This window comes from Hirundo rustica, chromosome 1, assembly GCF_015227805.2.
Source record: "Hirundo rustica isolate bHirRus1 chromosome 1, bHirRus1.pri.v3, whole genome shotgun sequence".
Lineage (NCBI taxonomy): Eukaryota > Metazoa > Chordata > Aves > Passeriformes > Hirundinidae > Hirundo > Hirundo rustica.
Genome location: NC_053450.1, coordinates 13,300,797 through 13,322,488, shown reverse-complemented (window position 1 = coordinate 13,322,488; position 21,692 = coordinate 13,300,797). Strand labels below are relative to the sequence as shown.

General features: G+C 39.9%; 1 protein-coding gene across 1 annotated transcript; it reads right to left on the bottom strand.

Moving 5' to 3' along the window:
* Nucleotides 1-841: 841 nt before the first annotated feature.
* Nucleotides 842-17,333, bottom strand: TNFRSF11B (TNF receptor superfamily member 11b). The gene is made up of 6 exons (XM_040086328.1): nt 17,317-17,333; nt 17,030-17,087; nt 7,239-7,608; nt 3,580-3,774; nt 3,028-3,252; nt 842-2,007 (listed from the first exon to the last, which is right to left on the bottom strand). Exons 2-6 carry the CDS (start codon nt 17,057-17,059, stop codon nt 1,619-1,621), a joined length of 1,209 nt encoding a protein of 402 aa, XP_039942262.1. The 5' UTR covers nt 17,060-17,087; nt 17,317-17,333; the 3' UTR covers nt 842-1,618.
* Between the last annotated feature and the right edge of the window lie 4,359 nt (nt 17,334-21,692).

Below are 21,692 nucleotides of genomic sequence, written 5' to 3'. Positions count from 1 at the left end.
GTCCCATTTGTATTCACTGTATGGAGAGCAAGTCTGATGAGCACCTATTGTATCAACCAGAAATCTCTCATTTCTTGCTTAAGATCCTCTCATCTGTAATAAAAGAATATTTGTCATACCAGGCTAAATGCTATGGATTTCCTTTCCTTACACAATGGAAAAGAATATGTTGAATATTCATCTCTGTTCACATGGTTTAAAGAAAAAAAACCCAAGAGTACAATCTTTCTCTGAAGCCACCAGAGCTTTTGGCTTGCATTGTGAATGACCACTGGTCCTTAAAATTGTGAGCTTTTGATAATGACACTCATCCGCTCTCTGTTCTGTTTTTATGGGGCTCAGAGCTTTGTAGCTGCCTCGTTCTGTAGCTGAGGGAAATGGTAAATGACCATTTTTTATGTGACCTCTCTGTGCTCCCTTCCTTTAAACACAGCAGCTGTATGTGAGGCTTTCCAAGCCTGTCAGGCCCATGCATCTTCTTTCCTCCATGAAATTACAAGCTGTGGTTAGGGCAAAGGTTGTGAACTCTCCAAGAACGCCACCGGGCCAAGAGTGGTGCTGGGCCAAATGTGTCTATGGAGCTGTAATTGGTCATATCACAACCACCTGGGCCTTTCAGACTGGAACCATTAAGACTTTTTTAGCTTCTTTTACACCTTTGCAGGGACCATGAAAATCTAGTGCAGATCAATATTTACTTGGTTCATATATTAACTACTGGACTAGACAGGGAGTAGCAGAGACCCAAGCCCAAGATAAAGTGCAAAATCCACATAGTCTGTCTTTGCAATTAGTTCCTACTTTAGAGTCAAGAGTAAAACACCAGTCAAAAAAGTAAACTGAAAAAATTTAATTGCTTTATAAAATAAGATTATTAAATTCTATATAAAAATCCAGCTTCTTAAAAATGGTACATTCACTTCCTCACAGAATATTTAAATATTCAGGTCACTTGAGATATATTTTCAGGTAAAATCATTGGATAAATTAAAACATCCTTACCAAAAGATACCACAACTTATACAAATAATACTAAGCAATAATACATTTTTTTAAATACAAAATGAAAAAAAAAATTAATAACTCTTAGGGCATGCTACAAAATTTTGCCAGAAAAATATATGGAACCATTTTTGTTTAACTAGAAAATATACAGTGTGCTTTCCAATTCTCTTCCTAAAATTCAGTCTCATACAATTTCCATTTAATGTAATAAATATGTACAACAAAAGTGTTTATTCCTTGAGGAATATAAATAGCAAATACTGGAGTTGAGCCTGGTCTAGCATTCCTTTCTTATCTAGTGACGACAGTAGAAGTTTCAACTCTTCAACTGAATGTGCAAAAATGCAGGATCAGGCTCTTAGTGTTACCATCAGGTTAATAGCTTTTACAAAAGTGATTTTTATTAAAGAAAAAAAAAAAAACAAACCCACACAAAAATAAAAACAAACACAAAAACATCAAAGACACCTTCAAAACCACTGCAGGAGACTTAGAACTATTCCAGTCAGGCATTTCTATAAATAGTAAATCAAAATGTGGTGAAATAACGTTCCAGTTTAATTACTGCTAGCAGTAATAGGGAAAAATAGTGGAGAAAGAAACATATCTTGAGTTAGACACATCTTACTTTCACAGATTTAAGCGGGTTCCCTAGCATTTCTAAAAAGTGTTTCTGGTATAATCTATACATTGTAAATCTGTGAAGATACTTAATCACCTTCTTTAGGCTTTGGATGGTTCGTTTTGGAAAGTGGTACATTTTCAAGTGCTTCAGCCCATACATTAAACCTTTAATGGTGTCTTGGTCACCATTCTTTATTCTCCACAGATTAAGAAGCTTCAGAACTTGCTCTGTGGGTTGACATAGTTTCATTGTGCGTTCAACATCTTCTTTTCCCACTTTCTTGCCTGGTAAGCTTGCCATCAGCATGTTGAGATGTTCAAAGTTGAGGCTCAGGTGGCCAACATGCTTTAAGACGCTGTTTTCGCAAAGGTCAATATCTATATAAAGCAAAAAGAGAAGTAAGTACAGCACAGTACAACTTTACTGCAGCCTGCAAAAAACCTTCCAAAATTTCAAGGTGAATTGCTTTCCAAATTTCTTTGCTTCAAATAATTCTCTCATCTTAGATTTTTTTGGGGCCCATCTATCCTGTAAAATGTTGTGTGTAGGTGATAGGACTCCTAGAATTTGGTTCCAGTGAATGAAAATTTAGCTCATTCTCTTCAGAAACGCCTAGGCAAGCTTTGTTAAAATAGTGATTTTGAAATTTGAAGTAGTCTAGCACTATGCAGACTGACATACACATACATATTAAATAGCAGAGGGGTGAAAAAAGCATTTCTGCAGCAGTTTTCAAATCTATTTTGAGTGGACAAAGTGTCATTCGAATGTGGTGATTGTTGATGGTGGCTTACATGAAAAGAATTGGCCTGACTGTTGTAAAAAACCTTGATATTAATACTGCAGCACTATTTCATCTTTGAATTGTGTCTTGGTAGAACCAGCACAAACAAAGCAATGAATCAACAGGACAAAGAGGTACCAGAAGGGAAAAAGAAGGAAAAGCCTGTCTATGTATTCCTCACTCCCATGTGCCCCCACCCTGTGGATAAATGTCCCGATCCAAAATATCAACCTCTACTTTATAGAAGACAGATTGCACTCTCAGCTTCTAACCTCGATTGCTCAGATATTACAGTGGGAAACACTTTCCTCCCTTGATCACAACTCTTTGTATGTTGTGCAGTCCCAAAAGGGGACCTTGGTCATGGCACAAGACTCGCTCCAAGGTGGGCTATAAGTCTAGGAAGAATTCAGTCCTTGACTGATCTGGAGAAGTGGATTCTGTTCCTGCTTCCCCTTGACTTCTCTATGCTTATTGCATTGATGTATCCCAGTGAAGGCCTGCAGGGCCCTCCCCAAGCACAACGCATCCCCGGGGGGTATTTGACCCAAGCAATTTTTAAAATGCCATTCAGTAGGTTGTTTATAATGCACATGCTATCACAATAAAATACCTTGGATAATCTTCTTGACCGTATCCTGTTCTTTGTTTTGCTGCTTCCACAGTTTCAAAAGCTGGAAGGTCTGCTCTTGAGGGCTGTGCCTTTGTTTAATCCTTTCGATATTTTCCGTGCTAACCTTTGTCCCAGGCAAGCTGTCTGCTAGTATATTCAGCCAGCTAGGTGTGAGATGAGTAGGAACAGCAAACCTGAACATAGCCTCCTCACACAGGGTTACATCTGAAATGAGAAAGAGAAGATTTCAATTGTTCTGATCTCTTACCTTGTCTGTCTCTGGAAAAAAACCCAAAAAACAACCAAGCACCAAGAATGATAAGAAAAAGTGTTTAAAAAACAGACTAAGAAGTTGTCTTTATAGGGCTGTTTCTCTTTGTGCTTCAATTCTTTTTGGTCTGAGCTACAATAATTAAAATTCCACTATGACCATCACCATAGCAGGCAAAGAGCTAACAAGCTAGGTATATTTATCCTGGGTTTTGATAAATTAATTTTAATGATAACTTAAAGGTATCTTTTCAGACCACTCTTCCTTAATATGATACACACCTATTCCACATTTTTGAGGTGTCGTATCTGTATTTTCCTGACAGATGTTGTCACGAAACTCATTTCCTTTCAAAGCTATTTTGAAACCCAGGGCACTACAGTTGGTGTGCTTAAGACAGGCTGCTTTGGAGGAAGTTTCATTTGAGAAAAATCCCTCTGGACATCTCTCACATACGGTGTCACTCTCAGTGGTACCTGTGGAAACAGGAAAACAATACATCCAATTACATATAACTTCAACTGTGGGGAAAAAAAATAAAGAATACAGAAAGCAAGGAAAACATTCCTCTCCAAACAGTCACGCTTTTGCTTTTAGTGTCTATGATCTATTAAAGAATCACCCAGGAAAAAAAGAGACGGAAGATGCACTGGGAGAAGGAAGTTCCTCCTGATGTAAAACAGTAAATAGTACTCATAAATATGCTTGTTACCAAGTTTAACATCAGTGGTTACTGATTAAATCAGTAATTTAGTAAAGTAATATCATTAAAGCCTCAATTACTTGAGTTTATTCAGACATTACATTGTCTAATCTTCATCCTTCAACTATACAAATATTCTGTAAAGTAATTAAGTGGAAAAAAAAATGTGTTCTGAATTTCACTCTCCAATAACTGCCCAGAACCTTACTTGAATGGGTAACTTCAGTTCTAGATAAAAATACAATCCAACTAAATATCAGCTAAAGACAGTAATTTTGAAATGCTTTTGGGGGCTTAAATAAAGTGTTAATAAAAGCAAAGAAAGGAGTGTCCAATATTAAAAAAAAAAAAAAAAAATAGACATACATGTTTTGCTTGGTGATTTATAATGCATAGTTTTACTTCAAAACTAAATATATGATACAACAACAGAATGACAACATATAGTTCTAGCACATTTACAAAGAGTAAGAAAATGAACCCATGAAATCTGAAACTCTTCAGTCTAACCACCAGTGTTAGGAAAGTAACAGCACCAATAATTGCTGTATATTCACTCTTATTCATCCAACATCTAACAAGTGCCTGAAGTCTGGTATCTAATACTTCATTATTGAACATGAACTTAAACACATGCTTAAAACTTATCTGAAAAAATTAGAAACTACATTTGAATAAGAAAATACCTCCATCTAGTGTATTTTTAAAGTATTTTCATGTGAATGTTTATTTTAATGTTAGCTCTCTAGTAACCTTTTATTTATTTAGAAAATCCTTAGAGAAAAAGGGAATGTATTTCAAGTTTTCAATCAGCTCTGAAATCAAGAATAGTGCTTGCATACAACTGACCTAGCACTTCATCGGACAATGAAGGAGTTTACAGTTGCCAGAGACCCTGTATGTGCCAACCTGCTCCCAAATCCTGCGCTTTCTGTGGCCACAGCACTGCTCTTGTGCAATGTGCACTGCCTGCAGCTCTAGACAAAGCTCCAGCCAGCACCTGCACCGCACGGGCAGCAATCAGCTATCCCGAGACAGCTGCATTTTAGCAACTTTCCCTGCTACAGACAGGCTGCTGTTGTGTTCTGGCAGCAAGGGAGTGGAAGAAAGCAGTGTTCCTGCAAATGGTGCATCGTTCCACTCAGAGCTTGCTGCATAATCTTTGCAGCACAAGGGAGGAATATACTAGCTAATCTGTCAGTGTTCTCAGGACGGAGCATAAAATCACCCTCCAGCTCTGCCAGCTTCTTCAGCTGTTGATTTCGCTGCTCTTGTTCAGGGCATAAATTGCCGCTGTCTGTCTGCCCTCCTGCCACTCCCTCCAACTCTCCTGGAATCCCCCCTTCTTCCCAGGGAAACGGCAGCCGCCACCGGGGAGACAGAGCTGCCTCGCAGCAGTGCTGCATTCCCGCTACAATGCTGCTGTGAACCCTGCCTCGTACGGGGCCGGCCGCGGCAGAAAGGAACAAAGCCTTAATCTGCACTCACAAAAAGGGACTACAAAAGCAAGGTGATATCCCAGTGTAATCATGAGCAATGGGCACCGGGGACACAGATTTCTAATGCTTTAAGCCTTAAATGAGGCGCTGCATCTTCCTGTGGGGGAATGGGATCATATTCTTCTACTATTAGGTTTTATTTCATCGCAATTTGCATCAATGCAAAGTTCTAGGCTATTGTATGGCAAAAAAACCAGTAACACAGTGCAGTGCATGCTTTTTAAACTCTTAGCTGTTGCCTCACCTCAAAAACTGACTACTGACACAGGGGGATACAATTATTTTTTCCATGATTTCATTCCTCTTTTGAGGTCTACTTAGGTTTAGCTGGTTCAATCTGATGGTCTTTTAGAAAGCAGCTTTTAAAGACATTGCAAAAATTCAACATTTTACCTTCTTTAAAAGTTTACTTCATTCTGAACTGAGAGACTGAAATTTGTCTGCCATGTTTCACTGCGCTTGCAGGGATGCAGCAGGCTGGTTGTTCACACAATTTATACTTTGCTCACCTCCCAACATCTTTCTGAGGACTTTGTTTCTGGCCCCTTTTGACTTGCTGCTGAGATACAGTGGAACCTCATTAACCCAAGCCCCTGGGTACAATAGTTGAGGTTAATGAAGGTTTATAATATGGAAATGTGGTAGCTGACAGTGGAAATGCTTAACAGTGGAAGGGCATCAGGGTAAAGCTTCATCAACCAGTTACTCAAGGACTAGTAAGCAGCTACAGCAGCAATGTTTCTCCTTACATCAAAGTTGCTCTCCAAAGAGAGATTCATAAACCAGAAAAGAACTCCCAGTCTGTCATTCAGCTCAGCTCTAAATTGTACAGGCCAGCCCTTGTGTTTCTCAATGGGGCTATGTCATTCCTAGGGAAATCATTCTGTGGTCTGGTTGCCTGCGGGGGTCCGAGACGCTTTGATTTTTCTGTGTTCCCTTCCCCAGTGCTCTTCTCCAGGCAGTTATCAAGCTCTGGTACAATGACGGTTTACAATTCTTTCAGGTTGTGTTAACTACTGGAGCTAAACTGGGCCATGGTATTTGCCAAACAATAAGTGATGTATTTTGTTTTGAGGAAAAAACAAATTATTGGTTTAACAGTTTATGTTGCCTTAAGTGAAGAATACACTCCACTGAAAAGTGCTGCTTTGCTCTATATCCCCACCAGACTTTCAGCACTATGCCAGCCTACTTGACAAAGAAATGGTTGTTTGCTGGATAATAGTAAGTTTCACTAAGAATTCCACTTAGGATCCTGATAATTAATTATTACCACCTATTGCAGTGACACTAGAGCTATATTAATCTTGTTATAATTATATACTTGGTGTCAAACGTAGTGCTCCTGGTATTTGTCAAGATATACATTTGCTTGAAACAGCAGATTTCAAAATGAAAAACATTATTTTTTATCACACACACAAATACTACATTCCAGATAATGTTTCTTTAAAAGAGGCAATCCATCATGTTTCTCATCAGAGTGCAATTTGCTACATTTGCTACATTTGCTACTGCCATTAAGTTACATAATACAGCAGGAGCAGGGTATTCCTCTGAGAAACCTTCCTTTGGCTACAGTCCAAATGATGCCTAGAACAGGTTCAATTGGCTTTACAATTTACTGTCCTGCAATTTCACCTGCACAAGCCGCTTTCCTAACCCTGTAACTGCCACGAGTCGTGGGCGTGCGGCAGAGCTCTGATTTCGCCTGTGCCTATGGAGGAGCGGGACCCACCTGCCTGGGCAACACCGAAGCCGGGCGGACACTCCGTGTGCCTCAAGCAGAACTCGAGCTCCAGGTACCTGCCCGGGACGCACTCGCAGACGCGGTTCTGCGTGCTGGAGCACTCCTGCCTGACGAACTGCAGCTCCTTGCAGACGGCGCTGCAGTACTGGCACTCCTCGTTACTGTTCCACTCGTCGGCGTAGTACTGAGCCGGGCACGGGGCGCACTGCGTGGGGCTGCTGGCGCTGCAGTGCCGCTTCACGTGGCTCCCGGGAGGACACTGGTCACACAGCAGCTGGCGAGATGTCCCTGGATCGTAATGGAGATACTTGGGGGGAGAGTCATCCTGGATGGTCCACTTGACAGAAATGTCCAAGAGCTAGTGACAGGAAAATAAAACATTGCTTCCTTTTAGTTCCGGGGAGCACCATGATCACGAGGAAACGCGCACTTTAGTGAGTTTATGAGTCTACTCATGTCACTACCTTCAAACAAATATTTGCATTAGAAATTTCTGAGATACTGGCCAGCTTCCAGACTCTCCCATGTCTATCTTAGAATAGTAAAGTTTTAGGACCTCATCTAGCACATCTTCCCAATCTAAGGGATTCCTCTCATAGATGTCGATCCTACTCTTCTCCAATTTACACCCTTTTAATATCACTGGGCAATGACCTTTTACTGCCTGGCACCAGAGAATTTGTCCAATGCACAGCAAAGGTGAGGATTACACACCTGTGTGTTCTTAAGTATTGACTCAGTACTTTAGATACAAAAGAAATTGTGCCTGAGCATATGAACCTGACCAATGTACTGCACCATCACCACAAATACCTTTAAAGGGGATTCCTTACACTATTTCTCTTACACTGTTTTGTACCAGAAATTAATGGTTAGAACAATAGAGATTACTTTCTAATGCCTTCCATTTAATTTTGCACTGATATGCAGAAGCTCTTGGGATGTAATGTGGCAGCTACATCAAAGGTGAAGACACAGCTTGAGACAGAGGTAAAGAATGACACAGGTTATGAAGGCCACATTAGAGACATAATTGCCTGAACTGGAAGTGAACAGGCCAATGTTTTCATTTCCTTCCTAAAGCCACAGGCTCATAGCTGTCGTGAAAAGCTGGTTCAGTACTGCCACATGCCTTGACAGCTACACTCCTCCTGCTTCCTGAAACAGTCTGCTTTATTGATGTGATTGGGGACCCAGTGATCTGAGACACCCTCCCCTGCTGCACAGACAACCCCTGTCTCACTTTGTTTTGGTCTTAAAATTAAAAATTTGGTTCTGTGATTCCACCACTCTACCACAAAAATAACTCCTGAGACCCTGTACCCACAGGCTCTCCCAACAGCTCACTGTCCTCACTGATAACCCAACTGTGTCTCAGCACTGCAAGCATGACTGTTCTCTTCCAAAACTTGTACATTTTATATAGATGAAGTAAACTGGTTCTGACTTAAGATATTTTTCTGTGTATACAATAAAACTGTAGATCAAACTGACTTGTCTTTGTTGCTACTTTAACTGCCATCAGCTAATACAATGTTGCAAATTCAATTTCAAAAATGTATTTCCTCTTTTCCAAATGTCCTCAAAGTATAAGTGGAATTAATTCATTAATTTTTTTTAAGTCTGCATTGTCTTGAGATGCTTCATTTAAGGGCCTCACTTCTGCCTCATCATGGCACTTCAAAAGCCATAGTCTTATTAAGTTTGGAAAGGACAATTTAAAACTTAATCTTCATTAACACAATTCATAGTAAACAACAAGTGATGGGACATGTTTAACTTAGGAACTCTTACTGCTTAGGCAAATACTCTTAAATGCATTCTCCTGTTGCATGTCTATGAATCCATTTTTCATACAGCTATACTTAGGCTGAAGAATGAAATGCAGATAGCATGGATATTCCCTGCAGCCTCTTGTAGCTACCCTTGACTAAGTCTGATAACTTATCTGATTTCTAGAGGCGAAGATCTCACTTTCCTTGTGGTCTCAATGCACAATACATTTCATTGTGAGAAATTCCTTATTAGTCTTTGAAGTTTGATGAACAACTCCATTTTCCTTGGATGACTGGATCTGTTTCATATTATCTATTTAACAAAGAGGGCACACCACATTTTTTAATAGTGAGTGGCTTTACATTGGGGAAAAATGCCCCCACCCTTGGTAAACCTACAGCTATGACTCTAGTAATAAGGAAGTCCTGGTAATCTCATTAATTGTTGATGTGAACAGTAAAGTTTTTTTCTATGGTTTTAATTCAGTAATAGGTAATACAGCATCCCGGAGTCCAAGACTTGCATGGGCACAAGCATTCCCTTCACAGGACATATCTGACTACAACACGTGGCACAGGCGCTACAAAGACAAGCATCAACCCACACTTCACACAGATGTCTGTGGGAACCCAAGACAATTCCCAAGAGAGGTGAAAATCTGACATTGAAAATTGTTAGGGACAGCAACCAGTCATATGGGCAGCCTTGTGCAGAAACACCAGTATTCCTGCTCTGTCGTGAACGGAGCAGCTCCCCTCAAATCCAGAGCTGTCACTGCAGTAGAATCTGCTCCTCTGGGTTGTGCCTCTGCCCCTGGTGACACATTTTCACATAATGAACAGGTAGATGAATCATTTCCTAACAGTTAACTCTACTCTGCAACTTGCAGGAGCAAGAATAACAAGATTTTATCTATTTTCCGTACTCAGCTATTTACGCTGGAAACCACGTATGAGGCAAGTAAAGAGTTTTGCTGCAAGGGATGATTCAGCATTAAAATTAATTAGAATTTAATAACCAGAGTATGAAAGCATAGAGGTTTGTACGGAAAAATGGAGGCACTTGCTTCCTGAAGAACCTACAGCTGTGGGAAACCAGCCAATAAAAATTGAAAACATTTTAACACAGTTTCAACATTTTGAGAGGAATTGATTTTAAAAATTGAGCAAAGCAATACTTGAACCATATGTGTGTGTGACATACAGAGATTGTCCTTGGAAGAACCAATAACTATGAACTAATAATGGCCACTAGAATACTATTAATCTAAATGAGCTAACCAAACCCCACAATAATAGGATTAATAAATCAAAATCACTAAAAGAACAATCAGTCTTCCCATTTGATCTTTTTCCTTTGTGCTTTTAAAAGAAAAGCACATCACAATTGTTTTCCCTTTTTTTCCTAGAAACACACATTATGTAACTACAGTAATCCACTGATCAGTGGCTGAGCCACATGTATGAAGGATCCAACTATTTTATTTAGTAAAATATTATGACAAAAAGATTCTTCAGCCAAACAAAAGATATAAATGCAATGAAGATTTCAGAATTTTACCAGAGCATTTTAGACATAATTTTCAACACAGAGTTGGATTACCATTACTACTGTTTGATTAATGTGACTGAACAGTGCAACTCACTGCCATAGGACATTGCAAACAGTTGAGTTCAAGATATTACCTGACATATTAATGGATGAAAATAATAAAGGACTAATAAACATAAACTTCACCTTTTGATCAAGAAATCCCAAATCAAAAACTGAATTCACAAAAATAGTGACATTTTTCTGTCTTTTTCTTTCATCTCTTCTACGCATCAGATACCAACCACTGCCATAGACAGCATACGGGTCTTTTTAGGGCATTTTTTTTCTGGATTTTTAGACCAAATATAGCCATTAGTATGTTGCTAAGTACATTTCTAGACCTCAATCCCCAATATCATGCTTCATAAGAGTACTATAGATTGTTTGATAATAAAGGAAAAAGATCTGCAAAATTGTCTTCTACGCAGGCTGAAAACACATAACACACCTGAGTATTCTGAATGTTGATATGCAACCTGCAAATCAGATGTGATCTTTAAACCTACATCAAGTGCCAAAGTAAAGTCACTCTATTTTTCAGACGTTTTGCAAGAATTCAGTAATAATTGTGGAAGATAATGAAATATAATTTTTACTAGTTTTACTGCAACAACTTGGCACAAACAGAATGAAAACACTCTTTTGTCCCCTAGTTCACAGAATAACCTGGAGGGGAACATCACTAAATTGTCCTTTCTCCTGGCCTAACACACACACTGACTTTGTGCTTACATTAGGAATTTGCATCACTGGTTACAGCAGATTTGCAGAGCAAAACAGATGGTGCCAAGCACCTGACATCCACATTATGTATTATTCTGAGGGGATATTTTGGACTGACTTCAATCCACTCTCATGGACAAGCATGCATTAGTGGTTACAGTGCATCTGGTGTGTCTCTGGGGTCCATCTCTAGATTTGCTTTCATCAGTGCATTTTACTTTGGTAAATCTACTTTGTGCACTCCAGGGCTGCTCTGCTCTGGAAACTAAAATACAGTAAATAAGGATGATCAGGAGAGGCCCTTCAAATTTGTTCCTAAGACAAATTAAAATGGTATTTAAATGCATTTTATGTCATTCTTGACATTTCCTCTCCTAAACTGTGCTATGACCAGCTTGATAGCAGTTTCTTAGCTACACAAAACCTCTGATTGATCTGAATGTCCATATTTAAAGGTGGCCTACATAAAAGTGCCTGAATGTCTTCTCTAAGAAACAGCACTGTCTGAGCACAGGAAAGTGCCATGATCAGAACTTACTAGTTCTGAACAGTGGTCTCCCCAAAAGCTTCAGAGAAAGCAAGATTTCTTCCATAATCATGCTGGCACTGCCCTGTTTTGCTCTTGCTGGAAAAAGTGCCATGCTAATTTGAAAGAAGGAAGAAATTACAAGCCCAGCTTTAGTCTACTGGAATCAGAATTAGGGACAATGAGTATGTTCATCCTATAACCCTTAAGAAACCAAATCCATCAGTGCTGCACACAACCAAATTAATGGATTTGTCATTCAGAAAATTGTTTAAAGTTCTGTTCATCCTTGTTTAGGAAAGGTTAATTCACTAGGAAATGGTACAGAGAAAATTTAAAAGGAAATGTAGAGCTTCTTCTTGCAGAGGATTTGGACTTTTTCAATGGCTTGACAAGTCACAAGAAAAGCTATGGATTCTGCACAGCTAGACAGTGAACTTGGAGAGAAGAACTTTATCCATTAAAGGATAATGCTGGCAAATGAAAGGATTCTCTTGTCAGAGGAGGACTGGGAATACCTTCCACTGAGAAGCAGGTGTAAGAAACCCATGTGTCTTAAATATAGCTCTCAATGCCTTTCTGAAAGCACATACAACATTTGGTTTCCTGGAAGAGATGGCAAATGCACTGAATGAGATCCAGGCAGCTTCTTTCAATTTAAAACCCTCAGCCAATGTTTCATATGCCAGCGCTAAGGGAAGAATATAATGCTCAGTATCTTTTTCATCTCGACAAATTAATTGTTAGTGTAATTCATTTGTTAACAGTTTTTTCTAGGGTTAATGAAATGCAAGGCTCAATTAAAAACAAACAAAAACAAAAACAACAACAACAGAAAACAAAACAAAGACAAACAAACAAAAAACCCCAACAACAACAAAAAAACCCAAACCAAAACAACAAAAAAAACCCCACACCCGACCAAAAACCCCCACAAAACAAAAAAATAACCATACCCAAAGCTTGGGGGTTTTTTTTGTTCCATGAGTGTGAAATGCTATCAATAACAAAATAGTTTCAGCAAAAGAAAACCAGAACAAAACCTAATTTCATTGCATGCATCTAACAAACTCTTGGATGAAGTGGAGTTCTAATGTCATGAGGTCACTTCTAAAAAGACTGAATAACTCCATCTTCCTCTACCTCCCTGGGGAAAATCCTGGGCACATCTCAGGATGGCTGTCTCAGTGTGATGAATTGGAATGAACTGTAAATATTGCAATATAAGTCTAGTGTAAGTCAGTGTGATGCAAGTAAATACTGAGAACTTATTTGAGATGAATTACCCAAGGTTAGACAGCAGTTCCTCATTATGCCACTCAGCACATTAGGCCTGAAGCTATATTTCTCCATACTATCCTTATGTCAGCATACAAAATGCTAACACAAAAGGCCTGTGCAGACCATTTTTTTGATTCCTTAGAAGATGCTTTTGAAATAGAAAGAATGTGATTGTAAAATTTCATTTCAGATCTTGGGCATAAAAAAATACATGCCCTTTTCTTTCATCTTTAAATGTAAGGCAAAGAGCTGCTTGATTTCTCTAGTTGAATTAAAATGAACTAGAAGACAAAGCACATGAAGTAAAAATCCTTCAAGCATCATCCCTTTAAATCACTGCTTTGTGGCAGAAAAAAGTGTGGCTTTTCAGCATATGAAAATATTATTATATATCTTGGCTTTGTGGTTTTGGGTTGTAGACCAAAGGAGAATGTTTAATTTGCTGAGAAAGATAAATCTGTTTCTGTTTTGCATTCCACAAGTATTCCAAAGCATATTTTCTTGTGTGATAAATAATCGTTCAAGACATCTGTCAGATTGCTCCCAGTGTTTGCATTGGGTTCAAAGTAAAACCTCACAACTCTCCGACTTTGCCTTCTACACAAAGTATTTGGACAAAGCAAAGGAAGGAGGCCTTCACATATCCTCAACCCTTAGGCAGAATTCCTACTGAAATCACGCACAGGCCCAGAAAAATCCCACTGGCAAAATATAGCACTGGATGAAATTATCAAGGTCCTCCTCATCAATAGCTTGTATCTCAGATCCAGTATGTGACAATGTCATGCTGGATCAGATCCACATCCACCTATTGAAAATGACCATTGTAAAATACTTGTCATCTGGGGAGAAATTACTTCCATCTAACTCTCATCCTTCTCATCTTGCTCTTCTGGAAGCTGGCGCAATCACCAGATTTAACCCCCCTGGGTCAGCAGCTCTGCAGCACTGCTGACCCGTGTGTTGTTGCAGGCTCACAAGAGCACTGCCCAGACAAAGGACCTTTCTGCAGAGCAGGTGCCAGGTACACAACGAAATCTGACATGGAGTCATCTTCACTGGTTTGGGTTCAGCTTATAAAGCTCTTCCACCATTCTACCAACTGCTTCATTGTAATCCACTCTCTTTGGACATAGCAGGACCTACTTTTGTTTGGAAGACACTTTATAAAGGGGAGCCTGCTCTTTTTTTCAAGGAGTTCAACTGAGTGACCCTCCTGAGTGAGCTGTATTCAAAACTGAGGCTATGAAACACTGTCTTCATTTCTCTGTCAGTAAAGTAGTATGTCAAAAAAGTCAAGTCTTGTAGAGACTTTTTGAGGCACCATTAGCTGTCATTCACAAAGCAATTTAGAGGTCTAAACTACTGTTACATTTTCAGTGGTAGGAAAATGAAATTCAGCTGAAGAGCAGTTTTACATCTTATCTAAGATGTGCTAAATTGAAAGTCTTCATTTATAGGAGTTACATTTGCCTTGAAACTTGTAGAGGGAGAAAGCAGGAAAAACTAACCAGATACTCTCTAAAATATGTGTCTTACATTTTGGAAAATTATTCACCAGAGTGACAGCAAGATTTAGAGGTAACCCAAACCTGGATGCTCCCACTGTAACAACAGTCTGCCTTTGCAGTGACTGCAGACTGCTAGCTAGAGAATGTATGTCCAGTACCATGTCCAAACAGGTGTTTTTACAGAAGGAACAAAATTAAGTTTTCCATGAGATTTGAACAGTGGGTGTTGCTTCAATTGTCACAATATCTTTTAAAAATTCTTCTGGCAACCTTAGTGTTTTATTTTTAACCAAGACACATGCAGACAGACAGAAAGAAAGTCAGACAGAAGGATAACTCCTACCCTCACGGGCTGCAAAGCCATTTCTGCCTACACACAACAAACCCAACAGGCAGGCCAGAAAAAGAATGTCACATGTGCCCAAAGATCCAAAATAGAGAAAGGTCGAGTATAAGGGTCAAGATAGTTACGTGACAAGTAATGAGATTCAGCTCTGGGGAATTTCTTTCTATTCAATCCAATTTCACAAAGTTTGTAAGCAGTTTTAGTGTTCCAAGCAAACACAAACATGAGTGCACCACCACAGCAGGTATAACCTTTCTGAAACCTCAGCAAAGAGGCCAAGGCTGAAAGTACATCATGCCCCCCAAAAGCCTTTTTAGATACAATGTCCCCAAAATAGGTTCGGAGCTATGTGAGCCAAATACACAGAACTATAGTTGTGCTTCCTAAAAGGATTGTTATAAAACAGATACTAAAGCTACTTTTCTGAGCTCTAGCACATCTGACAGTACTTAAACTTCACTAATTTTACTTAAATGTCACAATAACTTTAAATAAATGGAATAATAATAATAATAATAATAATAATAATGCAGTTGAATTATGGTCTCTTTGGTATGTACTGCCACCAATGTATTTCAGCTCCAAGACTCATCTGCCAAAGGGTTATGCTGAACTTCACCAAGTACTATTACTTTGTGGGAGAACATGAACAGGCACATTGCAATTAATCAAAATCAAAATCTTGATGTGATTATTTTATGACAGCCACAGATAAGAAGTGAAGTTGATAACCAGATATTGACGAAATTCCCAGATTAACTTCCTGTGATTTCATATTGACAAAGCAGGCACAACATCAGACATGGGATGAAAAAGTTGCCCTGTGTTTCAATTTGCCAACCACAAGCCTGACAAATTTTGCTTCCCTTGAACCATTAATTACTTTGGGTTTGTTTCTCAAAAAGCTCTTTCAGAAAGTTGAACAGAGAGTAATAAACACGCATTACTCATCAGATCCTGGAAATCTCGTTGCATTTATAAAAAGCTTTCAGAATAAATGGATCTCAGTTCTAATGCTCTGCCACAACATTAATGCCGTTGTACTCACCTAAACAACCCAGAAGCAAGTTACTGTGCTGGCATAAGCAAGAGCCTGCTCTGAATATTATTTTTTAATGTTTTTCTTTGAAAATTTCCTCATGCAAAAGATTAAGAGCCTCCAAATAAATGCTACACAGGATCTGTCTCTAGGCAGGTTTTAATTAAACTGAACTCATATAAAATTCCATATAACTAAATCGATTAAATAACATTTTGAAAGATTTACTTCACTGCTAACATCTCTAAATTTGTATCTGGAAGTATCTTACTAAATCACTAAGTAAACAAAAACTTATTAAAGCAGGGACTTATACCAGATTTAATAACCCAACTTCTTCTGTAATAGCTACTGACACAGCTACTAATTCATGATTTTCTTGCATATGAAATTGAATTTTCTAAGCCAAGACAAGAACCACACAATTGTGGGGGTTTTTTTTGTGGAGTTCACAGTGGTTTTCCTGGATAAGAAAGCCAGCCCAGTATCTGGGATACCAAGAGTGCCACTGCAGCAGAGATAAGAGGCAGGAAGGGATGGAGCTTTTGTAAATCAGGAACAAACATTCCAGCCTACATTTTCTAAATTCATTATTCGACACAGGGTTTTGCTTCAGACCAGTATGATGAGGCCTTACAAAAGGAGGGAGGAAGTCAGAAACAAACAAACAAACAAACAAACAAAAAAGGCAAAATAAAAGCAAATCATGCCACTACCTTGAGAATGGGATGAAAATCCCCGCTGTCTCCCTGGAGCTGGAGGTTTCCATCACATTCCAAACTCACCAGGAAAGTTTAGAGGGATGAAACGTAAAGGGTTTACCAAGAAAAAGGAGAGGAGACAAAGCAACCCACAAACAAACAAGCCCCCCAAAAGCCCCAAACGCAAAAGAAAAACCCCAGAAGAAAAGCCGTGTGTGTCTCCAGCCTGATGTCTGAAGCTGCAGTGCATCCCAGAGCCCATCTCCTCTGCGAAGGGACTCACCACAAGCGTGCAGCACAGGAACTTGTTCATTGTGGTCGGTGGAAGAAACCTCAGCGCGCTGGGAACGAGGCAGCGTCAGCGCCAGGCTCCAGCAGCTGCTTACATTCCCAACATTAAAGACACGATGTATATATAGTCCCGGTGTAACAGGAAGCTTGGGCTCAGCTTTGATCACACATTCCCTGCCATGACCAAACTTTTCTCTCTCGCACTCCCCCACACCTCCCCCCCCCCCCCCCCCTTTTTCTTTTTCTTTTTTTTTTTTTTTTTTTTTTTTTTAAAGGAACCTGTAAAACTTGGTGACTTAATGGAACCCTTTGAGCGCCGTAACCACAGACTGGAAAATGCAGGAGGGAGTGTCAGGGGCTGGCCAGGGGAGGGTTTAATTGCTCTCTGTCTGTCTGTCTGTCTGTGCCGCCCTGCGCTGCGCCCTGCAGCGGGGCCGGAGGGGAGGCTTGGCTGGGCTCCCCGGGGTCTTCCAGCACCGGGTCTGGAGGCGAAGGCCAGGGCGGGGAAGCTGTGGAGAAGGACGGGTCCCCGTTCGCTCCCCTTCCCTGCTGGGACAGGAATGCGAGGGCCGGCGCCCGCCTCTCGCCAGGGCCGCCGGCCTGCCCCGGCCCGAGGGGCTTGGCCCGCGGCGACACGGGGCCATTGCTGGGATCGTGCAGCGGCAGTCGTGTCTTCAGCATGCTCCTGCTCACAGGAGAGGCCGCACTCAGGGGGCTGTTCTTCCTCCCTCCCCCCACGCCCAGTTTAAATTAGAAAAAAAGGCATTTTTCTGAAGCCGTAAGGATCGCAGCATGCTGTTCGTGCTTCCGGGGATTGCTCCGAGGGCTCCATGGGAGCCCCGGGGAATCTGTGTGTGCCAGGTGTGGAGCAGGGGAAAGCTGCAGAGAAAGGATTTCTTTTCCCAGCCTGCAGATAGCTATAAAGGATTATAGGAGCCTGTGGGATCCTGGGGTAGAAGCCAAACCTGATGTGCCTCCAGATTTCACAGATGGTTTTCTCTCCCGTTTCATGGGCCAGACCAAAACCTCAGCTCTGGCTATACCAACACTTGAGCATTTGAAACTGGGGCCCCTGTTGGCACTGGGCTTTGCAGTGTTGCCCCTTTGAGTCACAAGGCTGAGCAGGACTAGCAAGAATTAGGTGGGAAAAGCCTGCATATTATTTCATAAAAAATCAGCTACACTGTCTGGAAACCATCATCTTCCAGGACAGCCTCACACGTGCCTCCTTACAAATCCATAGCCATTTGAACATGCATCAAGCATAAGCTAAGATTGAAACAGATTTTGGTTACACTTGTCAGGATGATAAAAATTGAAGACATTTGAATTAGTGGTAAGTTCTCTGTAAGAAGTGATGTGAAAACTGGCACAGAAAGCCTACCACCTGGGGAGCATTGCTGGTATTTGATGGGTGGTAGTCACCACTTGATTGGTACTGTGCCTGGAATGGATGACACAAATGTTTCTGTAATCTTTTCAGAACCTTTTAGTACTTTAGCATTTATTATTAAATATATTTATGCTGCCCAGATAAAAGCACAGTAGTACCAGTAGATGAATTTTACTTGTACATTCCTGCATTTTAATTGTGGGGCAGTGGGAAGGATTGTTCCTGGATGCCTTTGAACATGTCACGATAGCTATGTGTGAGTGTGGTGTTCTCCATACAGGGACCAACTTCAAGTGTCAACCATAATGCTACAGCAATTGCATCAGCAGAAATTATTAAGTTCATGAGAAGAGGTTTAAGCTAAACTACTTTTATCCTCTCAAATGCCAAGAGCTGGACATGGCCATGTGTCTCTTCTGATTGGAAGCAGCTCCAGTGTCAAGTCAGGGGGTCCTGGGAGGTAGGTGGGGAGAATTGCTTTCACCTCAGATACAGCAGAAAGAAAAGCACCAAACACATAGCAAGCCCCCTGTGATTAATTAACACTGTTCAGTGAATTTCAATGGGCTTTGGATGGGGCTATGTCTCCTCATTGCTGGTACTAGCCATAAATGTCAAACAGCTGGCTCTGTAGGGAAATAAAACTATAGCTCATAAGCCTATTTAAACAACTTAATGTGTAGGGACAATAGTGTTCACATCAGAATTTTCTACAGCTGGAAATATTTTATGCAATTAACCAGACCAGAAAACAAATTAGAAAGCCATTTAAATTCTTCGGCTGAAAATGGTGCTGTTGCTAAGAAGTGGGATCTTTTTCGACACAACTATTTTGTGTATATTTTTGTTCAGAGTTAGATATGCTGACTTCTCTGAAATGACGTTTTTCATCTTTAAGCAGTGAAAAAACTGACAGAGGTTAATGAGAAGAAAACAGATCCTCAGACTCATTCAGCTAAATGGAAAGGGAGCAAGGTGTATCTGTTTCAATGATGATAGTGTGTTGGGATAACTGCTGAGGAGACCATCTTAACCATACATGTACATGAAAGTTTCAACTATCTAATCTCATTGGAGTCTGTAGAGCTGACTGTGGATGTGAGGAGAGAACTGTATGCTTGTACTTGGCATGTTTGATCCTGAAATCACACATACACAATAAATACAGGATCCCACACTGCCATTTTCTGTGTCACTTTCCAAAGAAGAGCTGTGCTTTAACTAGGTTCAAACTGCAGTTTGAATGTTTTCACAAGTGTTTTACAATGTTGCCACTTTGCCTTTGGGAATTAGTTAAGATGTGCTTTTGCAGAGCATAGAATCATAGGACAAGACAGTAAACCCTGTAATAAACACTTGTCCATGCTACAACAAAGTTGTTCTCAGCAGTGTTTAAAAGAGCCACGTTTGTGACTATATGCTATGACAGAGAAGGGACACAGCCTGAAATTATTTTTTTAAAGTTAAGTGCCTTAAAGTATTCATTATTCATAATATAGTTTACAAACTGTTGTAGGAAAAGAAACTAAAAGATCGGGTTTTCTTAACAACATACCTGAAGTGTTGAGTATTACAGACATTAAGTACTCTATTTCATTCCATGTTACAGGAATACAGCTAGCTTATTTTAACAGTCATTAATTAAAAGTGATGCAGAAACAGCCCTCTAGTTAAGAGAAATGGTTCACTGCAACTTGGAAAAGTACATAAGACTGGAGAAAAAGGACAGCTTGCATTGGGCAGACTGAAGTTTACCAACACTATGTTGCTTTCAATCTGCAGTGATGTGCTTTTGCTAGGGTATCAACTTATTGATTCACTAGTAGTCATATTTCCAGACAGGTATTTATCTTTCCCTGGTTTTTAACCTCACTATTTGTATTGCTGTCCTGGATATTATTATTGTAGCAAACCTATTTTTGTTCCCATGCATCATTATAATCACCAGGTCTATAAATGGCTTTGCTCTTCTAGCCTGTGTGATATCTGGAAAAATTCACAAGTCCCGACCAGTGAGTTGGTGCTGGCAGGTGAACATTGCCTCACTGAGTCATCTCAGTATATCAGTGTGACGTTTATTGAGCCCAAGCAACAAACAGTGGGAAGACTGTGGCTTCAGGCTTGGGACTTAGAGTTCACCACATGTTGCATTTAGAGAACGCTCAGAGACTTGTCATTAAGAGATTTCTGTCAAACTGAGGGGAAGAGGAATCTCAAAAAGATCAATTGGCTCTGAAAGCAAACATATTAGTAGCTGCAAGAAGGCAACAATCTGGCATTCTACCATGCTATCACAGCTGTCCCTTAGAAATTAATCTCTCTTTATATTGTAAGAGCTGATGATCTGACCTATCCTGAGAACACTTTGAAAATGGAAGCTTAAAGAAAACTGTTAATCTGCAGACAGTGTGGTGGTGCAGGTAGCAGTAAAGTGTGCCTCAGATTTGACCAAAGTAGGGGAAAATCTTCTGCAGCTATTGCCCCATCCTTTTTCTCTGATATAACTCAGAAACATCGGGGAAAATATTTCATGCCTATATAAGCAAGGAAGAGAAAAAGTATTTAACTAATAATGTTGTGAAGAGAAAGCTTCTGCCTACATGATTATCATTGTTTTAACTGTCTGACTTGTTTTATCTTGTGAGTGATTTGCCTTTTTCTTTTTTTTTTTTTTTTTTTTTTTTTTTTTTTTTTTTAATTGAGCCTTTGGCTTGTTTTGTAAATCTGAGGCATATACACGGGGCTAATATACAAAAAGGAAAATCCCACTTGTCAAGCTCTGTCCAGAGGAGGAAATATGGAGCTTTTCCTATCAAAACAGAACTTGATTTGTATTATAGGATTCGAAGGTTGCAATGGAGGAACTGGAAAATTAGATCACAAAAAAGGTACAGCATTATCAGCCATAAGAAAAAAAAAAAAAAATAGAAACCTCTACAACTTCAGAGTGAAGGAAATATATTCTTTGCTGTTTGGACTTGTCTACCTAGGGAATTAAGTTAGTTTGTGAGTCTGAAGAGTGCTGGCTCCCTGTGTAGATACCCTTTGCTAGTAGATGATGTTATCTTCTCTAGTTCTCTTTCAAAATGGATTGACACCATGTAATTCAGCTAGATTTGTGAATGTTTCAGGCTGTATGAACCATTTGAACTGGTAAGATCAGATTCCTACCTTTTAGATGACGCTAGTTCAGGGTAAGCCCCTTTCTATAGGGGCCACCAAACTGCTGCTCTGTAAATTTCCATCCCAGCCTGCTTCACAG